We start from the raw sequence: 15,412 nt of genomic DNA, 5'->3' as shown, positions 1-15,412 counted from the left end.
AGTTATTGTGTAGTGACTTCCACGTGTTAAGAGTCACGCTGGAGTAAGACCCACATGAACATGGTCATCTGCCCAACAGAGACCAGAAACTGCTGACTCGGAATTCTATGCTCTTACTGCTGTGGTGCGTCCTGCGCGACGTCTGCTGCACTTGGCTGAAGATGCGCCCTCGCCGGTGTTCACCTCTACATCTGCACATGCCCAAAAATCACATGGTTGAAAGCCTAGACTTACTACCAGCTGTGGATCCTTACGCCACATCAGAATGGGTAGTAAGCAAGGCCACACGTTCACTGCGCTGCAGGAAGGAGAATGCAGGGGAGTTCCAGGGTGCTGCGGGGGAATCTACAAGTCCCTGGTGAGGACCTGCTTTGGCAGAGTTTAGACTTCCTGGGTCCAACGCCGACACGGTTAGCCAGCGTAAGCAGGGTTTAGGAATTGCATTTGTCAATTCGATTGGCCTATTCAGCTTTTGAGAGCGTTTAAGCCTACATAAGTAGCTGGACAAGTTTCACAAAGCAGTGCTCATGGCGAGTAAATAACTTGGATGTTTTCCCAGACAACCTTCTAAAGCTTTTTAGGGCAAGAATGAATTCATTGTTTCCCTCAAAGTTGACCAAGACATAATAATCATTGAATGCGCTGACAATGTGCCAGCCTGTCATGGTTTCCCTAGGGGATTTATACTGTTGGCCAGTATTTCACAACCCTCTGGTATAAACTGCAGTGCTTATGGACACCTTATTTGTGAACCCTGTGGCTTAGGCCAAGAAGGACCTTTCATCTGTGTGCATTACGTAGGGTTTTACATTAACACTGGGGGGGCGGGGAGTCTCCCGGGGTCCAGTCAACGTTTTGAGATTTACATTTAGCCAACACTCTTACCTCTCGGGTGGACCCGTCTCAGCCTTCTAGCAGTGCTTCCTGTCCAGAAGTCACAACACACCATTTCAAAAACGTGTAATGACGGTATCCATCATGCTGGCAAAGTAAAGCGGGCATTGGCAAAGCCAATCGTTTTTGCTCATTCCGACACACACACATTGGCAGAGACATACACACACGTCGAGGAGCATGCAGAGAGTGGAGAAAGCGTTCCGGAGGGATGCATGGCTGAACATGACTGCGAGGAATGATGAACGGATGCGTGTGAGGTAGGGTGAGTGATCGAAAGATGAGAAGAGAGGTAGGTGCTGGAGGGACCAGAGAAAGCCTTTGACGATGGATGGATTAATGAATGTCTGAGGGCATGAGTGTGTTAAGCTGTATGGATGTTTAAATGTATGAATGTGATATGGATGAAATGATCCTTGCATGTCAGAATAGATAATGAGTGCGTCGTGAGTCGAAGGCCGAATGAATAAGAATGCGAGGATGGGCGCATGAGCCAGTGTAAAGGCAGCAGTGTGAAGCCTACAGCAAGGCTGCATTACCTTACCACACTGTTTACTGTACAGCGGGCAGGAAGTTTGAGCACGTGCAAGTAAGTGTGCAATGGTATGAGAGTGGCACATATCTGTTATCCTATTGTAATCCTGGAATTCTACAGGATGTGTGAAGGTCTTTCGGAAGCAGCAGGCCGTCCCGGTAGCCATGGTTTCATTGAAAACGTGATAGGGAATTTGGTGCACTTCAGTGGGTGGGGCATGAGATGTACTAATACATAATTTCCAAGTTATGAGTCATTGCATACACTGACAGTGCAGCACTTGGTGTACACAAAAAGAATGCACTTTTTGGAAGACTTGAAAAGGCAGCGTTGCCCGAAAAGTGTGTTGACTTGTATTCTCAGTGAGCAACCAATACATGGCAACACTACATTTTCTGTTTGTGTCTTTCAGCTTTCTGGATTCGTTGGCATCATCAGCTACCTCTCCCCTTGAGGCTCTGACGTCCCTCTTTGAGCCCACCTTTATAGCAGTATCTTCTTTCTGAAACTTCTTTAGAGTTGAAGCACTTCTGCTGCTCTTGCGTCACCTTTATATACTATGCTTTTTAACGTTGCCACGTCATGTGTGCATGGTCCTCAAATCAAAGAAGCCACCTACTATAAAGGCATAAACAAACTACAATATAGTGGCCTGTCCAGTGGTCAATCGTTGACTCCAGTATTGCTATGACCCATCCAATACTGGTGTTCTCCTCAATAATACCAGAGGTGTCCAACGTAGCCAACGGTCCCGCACTAGATTTAATAGGGTAGTTCCCACATATTACACACAACCTGTCTGGGACAACAAAATTGACCAAATGTGCTTGTTGGCCACAATATCAGCTGTTCAAAACCTTGCCAGTGTGCAGAACTCACATTTTCGTGCGCCAAGTCAAGCCTAGGGCAGCACAGAGAATCCCACTCTTGCTTTGTGTGAGCAAAGCATTACAGAAACGATCTAGAGGTGCATAAACAGCAGTGAGGGCATGTGTGTAATTTTAGGGGGGCGGGGGTGTTTGGTCCCCCCCCCCCCACCGTTCACGGCACACTATTTTGTCACCATTCATTTGGCTGGGGCACCTTTTCTTCAGATGTCATGTCCCCGCAACATTTTCAGCACAGTTACTCCACTGAGTGCGGGACACATAAGGGAGTGGCTATTGTGTTCCATAATGGTGCACACAATAACCACATAGATAAGCCAATGTATTTAATTGTCTTTCACTGTGTGTCTTGAGAATACAGTTTTAAAAGCCAAAGGACATTTAACTATGCTCACATGACGTTGTATGTTTTTCCTGTAATCTTCAGCTCAGGAAGGGAAAAATAAAACGATAACCATACTCTTTTGTTGTACATTATAATGGATACTTGAATGATATATATATTGCCAGGATAGTTTATTATGTGATTTGCGTTTCTTTAACCATCTCTATAAAAATGATCACTTTTTAAGCTCTTGAAACCCAAACTGTAGCAAATATGTATGTTATTTTCAAAAGCTTTTATACTGTGCCCATCATGGCTATACTGCTCTTACGTCACAGATGCTTGTCCCGATTGTGGTATATTGTGACCCCATCCGAGACTGCTTCTCATCTGCCACAGCACCTTAAGTGTCCTACAAATAATTGTGTAAAGTTGGCCAGCCTAAATGGGCACACACTAACCCTTCCCTTGCTACGGCGTTTTGAACACCAACCAACATACAAAGCTCTCAAGCTTCCCAATTCCAAAGCTTGAAATTCCAGTCTCGTTTTTATTGAAATTCTTGGATTTGTAGTCCTATATTTAAAATCAAGAAGATCACAAGCCCCCGAATCCCAAGACAAAAACAGAGCTGTGAACATACTGCTTTGAAAGATTCCCATTACAGAGCTCTCACGTTTCCCAATGCCATACCTTAGGTCACCCAGTCCTGCTACCTAACCCCACCCCTTTGAATTCTGTGACTTGCAGGTTTTCTTCTTTCTTTCCTTTTTTTTTAATTGTGGTTTGGTTTTTAATTACAGTAAAACTTTCAAAATTCATTAAGAGCGAGAAATGGTGTAACAGGTCACAAAAAACAATAGTGGCAATTTTATACAATGCTGGTTGGGACGCCTTGACATCCCTAATATCTGTCAGCGTTTCCTGACTGCAGTCTATTAAAACAGATACCCTGGAAATAGCTGGGGCGAAATGTGGAATATTAAGATCTGATCGTTGGTGTTATTATGTGGAGATGCAAAAATTGAGACTGCAAAACCCATTCTATGTCATCGTGAGAGCCTGAACCAATTACGTTGGAAATAACTGAAGATATATGATCATTCTTGTGATCTGGAATATGTCGATGAAATGTGGATCAAACTTTTAAATGGAGACGACGTATCATATGATAATTTTATGATTTATGTTTGAACATTCTTAGTGACTTGTCAGACTGTATGTTTTAATTCAGCTCTTTTTTATGTGTGTAAATTTAGGGAGTGAGCTGTTTTAATTTCTGTGTGTTTTCAGATTTGATGTATTATGATATGCAAAGCCTTAGTCGGCTAAATGTGTATGTAAATAAATAATTATAATATAAATGTTCTCAACTCCATAATGAATACAATACATCCATACAAAAACAATTAAACTAATGAATAGATCTGAAGTGTTAAGAATGAAAAAAATAATTGTATTTCCTTTCTTATGTCTAAGTACCAGTTGAACCGCAATTTTAAAAAAACTTTTCTGCCAATAATGGAGAAATCTCTCTTAGGTAAGCAATTAAGGCCACGATCAAAGATACTTGTTTGCTGTGTAAGGATCTTCCTCAAAAAAGCTCTGTGACGTGGGGTACAGTTTGTTCTAATGAGTGTCTTCCCTGCAGCGGTGATGTCAGTGGAATGTGGTGAGGTCACTGTGCTTAGAGTGTTATCTGAATGTGTGTTCCATGGGGGACAGTTGGAGATAGAGAGTTGGCTGGCAAGGATGTGCCGGTGTTTCCTGCTGTGTACATACTAATAAACCCATATAAATTACCTGCTGGCTCAGGTGTGTTGATGACAATACGACATTGTTACACTGGCGACAAGGATGGGATCCTGTCGTGGAGGGGACAGCAGTTGAACAGGACACCGCCCTCCAAGTGTCCACATCCAGTGTAGCAGCCAGATGTGCAGCCTTTGGGGTCCGGACCGAGTTTGCATCCCAGCAGGCCGGGTGGTGCTGAAGGAAGAAGCACCTTACAGTGGGACCCGGGACCCTGAGGTGTAGGGTCAAAGAAGCTGTCTGCAGATTTCCGGTGGTCTGCAGCAGGGAGTGTACCCTGGGCCCAGAGCCGGAGTGGAAAGTGGCGGGACAGTCGTTTTGGTGAACTCTGGCAGTTTGCAGTCTGGAGGCCTGGTGGTCCAGTCACCGGTGCAGGGTGTCAGTTATCCGGAGAAGGGGTCCGTTTGTCTATATTTGGCATGCCGCTGCGCTCCCCAGTGCAGGAAGTGTTCGAGCGCGGCGGCGGCGGCAATCCTGTTCCTGTGCTATAGCGGAGGGCTGGAGTTGCCAGCGTTGTCTTCCAGAGTGGAGTACCTGGTGAGCGGACCAGGGCGGAAGATCAGACCTGCCTGTGTGGAGGACATGACAAGCTGGGCGGCCTGTGCGTAGTCGCCACAGCAGAGCGGAGTGATAAGGCCCCTGTGGGTCTCAACTCCTGTGCCGGAGTGTAAGATGAGGGGTGCCGGCGTAGAGGAGATGGCAATGAGTGTTGCCTGTATGGACTCGCGGCAGTGCACCTGCGGCATGATGCGGCTCCTTCAGCGCTCCAGGAGGAATGACGACGTCGGGGGGGCGTTGCAGTACGTTCCAGCCTCCATGATCGTATTGGTTGGAACGTAACTGCATGCCTTGCGTCCTTGACGTGCAGGGGTCAGACCAACGTCTGTTTCTACATCCAGGAAGTGAAACAATGGCAGTCTGGATGTTGGTTGTCTGTCGGGAGTGGATCCGGCTCAAGGTACTGCGACTTGTCGTGAATGTGGGGAGGATTTCATGGTGCGGAGTCCTTCCTGGTGCTGGGAGTGGAAACAGCGTTGCGGACGACGGTTGTTCTACAATAACTGGAGAAGAGTTTTTCCGCGATTCTCTCTTGGAAAGAAAAAACAGCGAGGCGTTTATGGCAATGTGCGGGATGACCATTATTCAATGAAGTAATAGTGTTGCCGTTGTAGGGCCAGTTTGTTTGGAGTGGCGTATTTGTGTTAGGCCCTAGGTTAGGAAATGTTTCGTGTTTGGCCAGTATGGGTGCGACTATCGTGTGAATGTTCATGTTTTGGCCATTTCTATGCTATGTTAATTTCTAAATGATAATGATGTTGTGTATTAACATGCTTCTTACAGGGAGTGTTCGGAATTGTTTATTACAATGTGGTCTGTTAATATGTTTCTTTACAGCAGGAGTTCGGGGTATGTGTCACAAGATCTGTTATTTGTGAAGCAATGGAGACATTTGAGTTGGTCATCCTCTGTATTTAACGGGCGGTACAGTTCCGGGACTTGTGGAATTTGCTGTTTAATGTTCATTGGGAACTTTACATCGAACTTGGCTGGTGTTTTTTTTTTGCCAGACGCTTTTGAGAAAAATAATTTCCAAATATTGTTCTCAAGTAAAGAATTGTTCTACAATATAGCACACGTCAGTGTGTTAAGGCTCAAGCAATTGTGATGGGGTTTCGTGACTTTTGGACATGTGCCATCGAGTTAAGATCTCCAATGACATTTCATGTGTTGTGTCTTTTGTGAGGTGTGAGTCTGGGTGTGAGTGCGCATGTTAGTTGTGCGCGTGTCATGGTGCGTGCATGTGGTAACCACTGTGGTAGTCTAGTAAGTGCTAGGGGTCCCATTATAAGGTGGTGTGTGTGTGCCATTTTGCACGTTTTTGGTGAGTGTGACCACTGTGGTAGCCTGGTCAGTGCTGGGGGTCCCATATTAGGAGGTGGTGTGCTGTATTTGGCAGGGACCAGGGGTCCCGGGGTGTGTAGAGGTGTACTGTATTTGGCAGGAACTAGGGGTCATGGGGTGTGTAGAGGTGTACTGCATTTGGCAGGGACTAGGGCTCCTGGGGTGTGTAGAGGTGTACTGTTTTTAGGCAGGGACTAGAGGTCCCGGGGTGTGTAGAGGTGTACTGTATTTGGCAGGGACTAGGGGTCTGTGGTGTTAGGTGTGGTGTCTAGGTCGCACGCATTTAGGGGTCCTTTTAGATCCTTTTTGTGAGCTTGTGCGTTGGTTCACAGAGTGTAGTTTTGCATAGTAGTTTCAGAGTTGGTTGTGGTCAGAGAAGTATTGCCTTATTTAGGGGTTTTTGAACTGATGTTGTTAGTTGTGCTTGTTGTTGCTCATTTGAGTCGAGTTAGTGCCCGGTGGTTGCTCTTTTGAGTTGGGTTGTGCCCGGGGGTGGCAGCCCTGGTGCCCTGGGGTGCAGACCAGGGCGGAAGGATGTAGGTGCACTGAAGGGTCATGGTTGTTGGGGGATATCCGCTATTGGGAGGGGGATGCTGGGGTGTGGCAGGCCCTAGGTTTCAAGGGGCAGCTTGAAGCAGGTGGAGTTCTTGTTTTGTTTTGTTCGAGTTGCTATTCCAGTTCAGTAGAAGGGAGGTGCAGCCAATATTCCATGTCGATGGGTTTCTCTGTTGTGAGTGATTTGGTGGACAAGGGATGGTTATAGGGTTGTAGTGTGGATCTGTGTTCCGTTTGAGTAGGAGTCATTGTGCAAGGTTATGTTCCCACCTGTTTTATGCTTTGGGTTTTATTAGGGGGGAGGTAGTTTCAATGGTGTCAGTGCGCTTCTGTGCCTTTATGGTAGTGTAGAGTGTTTGTGCTCTGTTGTTGGCCTTGGTGTGTGAATGGGTTTCATGTGGACCGTTTCCTGGGGTTTGGGTCTCGTGTTCATATGAGCTTGGGTGTTGCTGGGCAGATACGTGGTGGCCATGCGTATTTGTATCGGCATTGTGTAGGATAGTACTTTGTGTATGGGAATGACTAGCACTCTACCAATGTTGGTGTGTTACTACTATTAAATTAAGGGAGGGAGAAGTGTTATAATGAGCATCTTCCCTCCTGTGTCTTCCCTGCAGCAGTGATATCAGTGGATTGTGGTGAGGTCACTGTGCTCGAGTGTTGTCATCTGAATGTGTGTTCCATGGGGTACAGTTGGAGATAGAGAGCTGGCTGGCAAGGATGTGCCGGTGTTTCCTGCTGTGTACATACTAATAAACCGATATAACTTACCTGCTGGCTCAGGTGTGTTGACAATATGACATTGTTACACAGTTCTGTCTGAATTTTTTACTTGCTGCCTGTGACATCCTACTCTACTGTGGCACCTATAAGATCAGTGTGTCCTGGTGTAGTCAAAAGATGTGCAAAGACACAGACTTGTCATATTACCTTCAGAAGAGATTTACATCCCTGGCGTGACGTCAGTCCTGGATAGCCAAGTGGCTAATGATCTAAAGTTACATTAAGTTACCACAACAAACCAAGAGGCATAAAACCTTGTGATGTGCAATATATAATTGGTCACTAACATATTTGGAACAATACTACAGTCTATTCAACCATGAGCGACTCTGGCTTACTGTGAATACTGTATGTATCCTTATAACTATCACTTCTAATTCTGCAAATCGAGCACAGGGAGAGAAAATGGTGTGCACAGGACATTTTAGTTGAGCTGAAATTTATTTTTAAGTCATGTTGATAATGAAGGCACTTGACCATCTTCTCATCTCTAGTTGATATAAACAAGTGACATGGTTTGGCTCTCAAAAGGAGTAAAATAATACCCACTTTTTTACAACCCGAGTACACATCACATAATAAATAAACCTGACAAATGTAAACACCTTACAGAAAAATAGTAAGCAAAATGAGTTGTAGCTATATTGTCCCTACACAGTTTAAATGTGGCATTGTGATGCTTAGTTTTTATTTTGAGAGAAAACATATTTAGGTAGCTAAATGCAGCTGTATGTGGAGTTTCAGATGCAAACAGGTCAGTGAGCTTTTTGCACACTAACATTAAAACTTACTAAGAGAACTTCTCATAGCAGTGGATGAGTAGTGGGCTAAAATAAATATGTGCATCAAATTATGTCATTTAGCATATGGAATAGTATGTATTTTTATATTTCTCGAATAGATCAGCTTTCACCGTTAATTTAACTCCAAAGTAAAAAACAAAACAAAAATAATATTCTCTTAAATTGGCGTTTTTCTGTTTAGACAAGTGACAATACATTTAAAAAAATAAAATCTGTTTTTAATGGAGGGCTGATCGCTGCGTGAGGGTTGCAAAACCTCCCAAAAAATCCAGTGCTGAACTTGGCATCTCTGACTGCTGTTGTCCTGGCACCTTTTTAAACGACGTGGGCACAATATAATGGTTTCCCCTTTTGTGGTTTATCCTGAAACGGGGGAAAGCGGTCTCGTAGCACAGCACACACGGGGCTATGCACGTTGTGAGCCGAGGAAGCGCGTCCACGCCGCCGCTCCCCCGTGAGAACTTTTTCCAGAGTCTTTTGCTACAGCCTGTCCTCCTGCTCCTCCTTCGTCCATAGTGTCCCGGGAGCCTCCTGAACACTGGACCGCGCGTCCCCGGAAGAACCGGCTCTTCTTGGCGGCCATGTTACTAGAGGGCTTTCCGTTGTTCTCTGTATGTAAGAAAGGAGTTTATCCCACCCCGCGCGGAATGCTAAAAACCACAATGGCCAATGTCTGACCTTAATATGTCCCGGCATTTGGTTCTGCCGTGCCATGCCAGGGTTTAAAAAGTCGCCGGTTCCGGTGGCCTTCCATAGCCTCGCAAGAGAGTCCCAACCTAACGGTATTTCTGAATTTCGATTCCATTGACATTTTGCTGTGCGTTTCGAATCTCGTATTTTTACGGAAACACTAAAAGCCAAAACGTAATTAACAATCCTATTTTTTTTAAGCAATGGAGAAGTTGCATGCTTATGTGTCTGATTTAAAGGTAGACACCACAGTATTGACAAACGCTGAATGTATTTCTGCCGTTGAGTGTATGAAAGGGGGAAGGGATTTAGTTGTAATGTTCGGAGGAAATGTAACGGCTTTCGTCGTTTATTATCACACAGAGCAGCGAGACTGTTGCTCGGTGCGTCTGTCCTTTCATGTTCTAAAGCAATGACCTCATTGCTGCTAGTTATTATCTTTCTTTTATGTCTATTCAGCGGTCCATTCCCCCTATATTGCCCCTTGGGGAATTGCGAGTACTTCTGTGCACAAATACTATCTACTAAATCGCCTGAAGACTTTGTGATACACACTTTTACAAATGATGTGTCGAGCTGCTACTTGAATCCAGCCGAGGGCTTCAGTCCCCGAATTCGGAATGTCTGGCCCGCTACTTGTTAGTGAGCCCGCCCCTTTACCAATGCCGTGTCAATCAGTACAGGCTCAACCAATAGGGTGTCTTTCCTTCCCGTCCTTCCAGGGCGATTGGTGTGATTCACTTTCCTCGGGATGTGGCAGGGCTCCCGGTGCTCGGGAGCCCTGAGCGGGCTTTGCCTGCCCAGCAGTGTGCGCTCTGCTAGTGCAGCTGCTCCGCGGACATGTCACCGTGGACACCCTCTATCGGGCGGGGGCATGAACCTGGGATTCCCCGCTATCGGCGCTAAGTGCTTCTAGCCATGTGGTGCTTGCATTGTAACTCGGAGAGAAGCCAATCCCTCCTGGAGCTGGAATTGGACAGCTGGTAAGAAGATGCCTTCACTGTCGCCCGTGCCCTGTATGTGCATGACTGCTTGCTACTACAATGCATTCTGCGTACCTTACATCTGGCTTGTCTGTGTTAGCATCATAGGCAAGAATAGTCTGCTGCCCAAGTTACATAAATGCACATCATTACATGCACATCATTTGCAAGAGCTGCATGCAAACTACAGCTTATACATGTGCACCATGTTCCTGTGGGACTTGCATGTTTTCTATACAAGGGTCTGTCGGATGCACACAGGATCTCGTGCAGGGTACACCTCCTGGTGATGGGCATCATTTCAGCATGCAGAGCATGCCCGGACACCATATGCAAGTGATGCCTACTTCACGTAGGATGTGCATATCCTCGGGACTTCTGTGTATGATATACAAAGTTATGTGTGCTACACGCAGGACTTGCCAGTGCACCATATGCTAGGACTGCCTAGGACTTAGTACGCGACAGTGAGACATAAGGTGGAGAGTGTACTGCTGCAAAGGATACGCAATCATGTACAGCAGCTGCTGCATTCTGCATTCTGCTGCTATCATGCCTATGCGGCACGTGTATAGGGCAAAGTGCCAACACTGTTCACGTGACCCATAGACGTATCAGTTGGGACCTGAGGTACTGCCACATTCTGTGCATAGCTTGCTTGTAAACAGTGAATGTTCGTTTTGCATAAAATATACCTTTTCAGACTGTGCCGTTCATGTCTATAAACATGTATGTACTGCCTGCGGCTCGCATAACACGCCTATGCAATATGTGCAGCGATTTCCTACTATACATGATCCGCCATGCCCATACTTGACGATCAGAATGTTTGTTGCAATGGTCACTCCTGATCTTCTCATCAAGGGCCTTTTGCACGTGACGTCCTTGCCATGCTTTTCTCTTCAATTGTGTTTTGGCTCTGATTAGTTCACTTCGGGTGTGTCTGTATATCAGTGCCATACTGCACAGATGCCAGCCGGTACATCAGATGTTAACCAAGGGCTTCATACTTACTATAGGGGCGGTTTATTATCTTCCAGGGCTGGTTTTAGGATTTGTTGCGCCCATTTTGGTAAAAGAGATGGGGTAAGCGGGGGCTCCTAATGTGCATATGAATTGGCATTACTGGAAGTGACATCACAGAAAGTGATATAACTATTGTACACGAGGGCATGATGGGAAGTTGCATTTCAGGAAGTTTCCAGGAGTAAATCAACAAATACCTTTGTGTTGTGCAATATATGAATAGGAGTTGTGCTTATTATACACGGAGCCACAGTACTGTCTAACCATGTTTGAGATTTGTTTTAAATAGTTGACACTTTGAAAATAATTCACTTTTAATGCTTTGCTTATTTTGGCAGATAAGGCACAATGAGGGAGAATGGATTGCCAGGGTTCATGCACTTTAGTTAAACAGTGAAGCAAGGGTTTGAACCCTAGACACTTGGTCCAAGCATCTTCTCCCCTTTGGTTGGTCCACCTATGCATTAATGTTTGGCTTTCCAGTGCTAAAAGTACTGTTGTATAAAAAATAACTTGAAAAGGACACATCACAAACTAAACCAAACATATACGTTAACATATCCTTATAGAAGCATGTAAGTAAAGAGTAATGGTAGTATTCTTCCAGTCAGGACGGGGAAAGTAATGGAAAGCTTAAACATCTTCCTAGTCTTAGAACTGTGCTTCTAAGACTTGAACACCCCTCAAAAAGGACCATGATTTGATTATAGGCTTGTAGCTTTTGTTTGGCAAAGACATGCAAATTGTTAGAATGCACATTTGTAGTTCTAAAACAACGTTTGTGCATACCAACAAAAATAAACAATTTCACTAAAGTAGGTGGTTATAAATAATATTTAGTGAATACTTTTTTTAACTGCCTTTGGATATGGTACACATTGAGTAGCTGACTGGAGCCTTGTGGAGCTTTTACATGCAAATTACACTATTGTTCTGTAGGTAAGAATCTGTAGAGTCACTGTTGCAATCTACATTTGTCCAAAGAAATTGCCATCTACCAATCCTTCTCTTTTAATTTCTCTTGATCATAAGGATTCTTCAGATCTATACATGATTCACAGCTAGTTGGTAAATGTGTAAACAATTTTAATCAAGTTTAAATTGAATTACATTAAATGGCACATTTGTAAACATTGTGTGCATGTTGAAAATAACAATCACAATGTAGGAGGAAAATTACAGAATACATATTTTATTCTGATAAAATTCCTTAAACACTAATAGCATATAAGAATATTTTGATTTTTTTTTTTTTAGGGGCCATTTGTGTTTTTTAGGAGAATGAGGGCCCCCCATTTCCTAAATCAAATGTATTGTAAACTCAAATAAGTATGCATCAATTCACAGATTGAAAGACCATACTCTAAAGTCTTTTTAAATGCACTAACCTTTCGGCTCTGCGTTGTTTGACAGACGGATAGTCTTTGTTTCAACTATGTTTAGTGGACCTGAATTTAATCAGATTTCCAGATTTCTTTTTGTTATGCCTCTCCCATATATACATACATGCGACTATGTATGTTTATTTGGTATCAAAGATAGTCTGTCTAAAAATGGGTATGTTGTTTGTATCTTACATATGGCCCACACAGGCTATTGTCACAGAGTCCCCCCGGTTTGTAAATAACAACTTCTAGGTAGTTCCAGGTATAGTTGTGGAATAAGACTGTAATTCTTTAATTTTCCAAGAGTGTAACGAGTCTTCACAGAATTTACTTTAGATGTGTTCTTAAAAAATGCACGAAGATAACATAACTAAGGTGATATCTCTGGTGCATCCATAAATATTTTAATATGTGTAAAGAAATGTACCATAACATATTGTAACTGCCTTCAAATGTGGCGTTTTTAGATGTAGTAGATTTTGTGATCTTTATTTGATGTCTCGAAAATCAAATCGATATTTCATGTAAAAATGATATATATCTCCTGGCAATAATTTGCGATGCAATACATAGTTAAAAAGTCCTAGCTGAAGTATGGTCCAGAATTATGGCACCATTAAAAAACCAGCTGAATGTTTGCGGTTTCGAAATATGGTAGTAACAAAACCGTAAGTGGTCTTCCAAATGCTAGTGTGCATTCAACTCCATTATAATGTTAGTGTAAAAGGCCATCAAACTTTTGTGTTCCTTTTTTAAGATGGTAACGAAACTGGGAGTTGTCATCCATAAACCTCAGGTTTCCCAAACAATAGAACGCGTTCAGCTCCTTCAAACTGACTTAAAATTGTGAAAATAATATCATTGATCCCAAATCAAAAAAGTATGGCTGCTTCCCAATGTTCACAGATATTTACCACTAGATTTGCATTTTATTTACCACTAGATTAGCATTTTATATTTAAGTTTTGACCAACATCATTTAGAAATATATCTTCTGTTACAGATTGTACTTCTTTACACTTCTAACATACAGCATACTTATCTTTTATGGCAATGTGAATCCAATAGGTACACAACATATTAAGTTTAATTAAAATGGTATAACATGTATTGTGAAATCTCTATTCCGACCCTTGATAACTGCTACAAACAAATCCATCCCAACCTCAACTAAGAGTTGAAACGGTCCAAAACTTGGGCAAATTGTCAAATTTATGTGCGCACCTGTCACTTACTCATGTGTAGTAATAGTACATTTGGCATATAAAATACCTAATGCGTGAATCGTACCAACCTTTGACTAACAAGATTTGTTTGTCCAATAAATTACAAACTCGTAAGTTTACATAATGAAATATCTAAAAATTCAAGATTTTTCTAATATGCCTCACTCTCGGAGAAAACAACTTCGATCAAAATCATTACTAATCCCTTTTGAGCTTTGCTGCTCTTATCACTCTTAACTTGGGGGACACTACAGTGCCACGCATATTTGCTTTCAGAAGAGCGTTTAGATAAAGCTCAATGGTCACGCAGGGTCTCTGAGAAGGACGAAAGGCATAGGGGAAGGAAGCGCTCAACTCTTGGTGCCAGTAAAAATAGTTGCGCCAGGGAAACTGCTGCCTGCAGGGCCCTGGGCGACTGCACAGACTGTCCATCCTTAGGGCTGGCCCTGGGAACTGCTTGCAGGCCTTCCCCAGGGCAGCCTGGTGCATTACAACATTGGTCGGGAACCTGGTGCACACATGCCATTGCAATATGTGCATGAAATTACACGATTGTACACCAAGAACATGACGTCTGCTACTGTCACGACATTGTGTGTATGGTTTGTGAGTTAGCTGGACCAATAACTGTGTAAAGGATAAGTCTGTTGTGTGCATTGCATGAACACATGGCCATGTATAAACCGAACGTGCCTTGCAGGCCATGCCAGCTGGTTTTAAAGCATGAACGCTCAGCGCTGACATAATTCCTTCCAAGGTAACATTCCCGAAACTGATCCATTGTGTTTGGCGATCTCAGTGGTAGATTGACTTGTAGGCAGCTTCTACAACCTCTGCCAATCGGTGCTTTTCACTGTCGTTATTGTGCACTGTCTGACTCTGGAAGCAATGTTCTTCTATTTCAGTGCCGGCGCAGACCAGGAGTCTAATTATAAAAAAGTGGAATTGTGTCGCCCTTGCCCTGCCCCTTTTTTTACTCCTCACTGACTCCATACTCGCTCCCATCCCCCAATTCAAACCCCATACCAGGTCCTTCCTTTCTCCCACTCCACCCCCACACCGCTATGCTTTACAACAGTTCTATTAAAACGGACTAAAACACAATAGACAATGCATTTAAATGGCCACCATTGGTTTGTCATTGTCCCCCCAGTTTTAAGCAGCCTCCCCCTGCCAATCATCCGTCATGCTCCACTTTTTCTGGGACATGCCCAGGACTTTAGACACCCACCCCAGCCCATTACATGTACAGACACTGTGCCTGCAGCAAGCCATGATTTACTGCAGAAGACAAACACAGATCACTGCCGAGCTTGGTGCCAGTTCGACAATGGGCATTCTGTCCCAAGCAGTCTATGCAAATAAAAGCAGTCCAGCACCTGCAATATGGCTATGTGATACTGGAGTCCTACTAGCAGGGCCCAGGTTTGAATCCCGAGTAGGCGAGCAGTACAACAAAATAAAGGTTCCCTTCCGTCCTGGAATTGTGCTGCAGGTCATAAAGTAAGGGACCATTGGCGGATTTCCCCCAAAAGTAAAGGAACGTCGTACCTTTTGTTTCCCGCCCACTTTAACCTCTCCCGCAGACTACCCTGCGTTAGAAAGG

The 15,412-nt window shown here is 43.9% G+C and overlaps 1 protein-coding gene across 13 annotated transcripts in view; it reads left to right on the top strand.

Annotated features, from left to right (window-relative positions):
• IQSEC1 (IQ motif and Sec7 domain ArfGEF 1) overlaps positions 1 to 15,412 on the top strand; it is a 3,055,115-nt gene that overhangs the window by 2,763,283 nt on the left and 276,420 nt on the right. Inside the window, exon 1 of one of the 13 annotated variants that reach the window (XM_069643972.1) lies at positions 9,931 to 10,169. The exons of 11 other annotated variants lie outside the window; for them this stretch is intronic. In XM_069643972.1, the coding sequence (XP_069500073.1) occupies positions 10,105 to 10,169 (65 nt within the window). In that variant the 5' untranslated portion in view covers positions 9,931 to 10,104. Of the gene's footprint in view, positions 1 to 9,930; positions 10,170 to 15,412 lie in introns of those variants that run through there. One more of the 13 variants, XM_069643973.1, reaches the window with a different exon arrangement.

This window comes from Ambystoma mexicanum, chromosome 2p (genome assembly GCF_040938575.1).
Source record: "Ambystoma mexicanum isolate Mex_15411 chromosome 2p, UKY_AmexF1_1, whole genome shotgun sequence".
In the NCBI taxonomy this organism is placed as follows: domain Eukaryota; kingdom Metazoa; phylum Chordata; class Amphibia; order Caudata; family Ambystomatidae; genus Ambystoma; species Ambystoma mexicanum.
The sequence above is the reverse complement of the archived record's forward strand: the minus strand, read 5'-3'. Positions and strand labels throughout refer to the sequence as shown.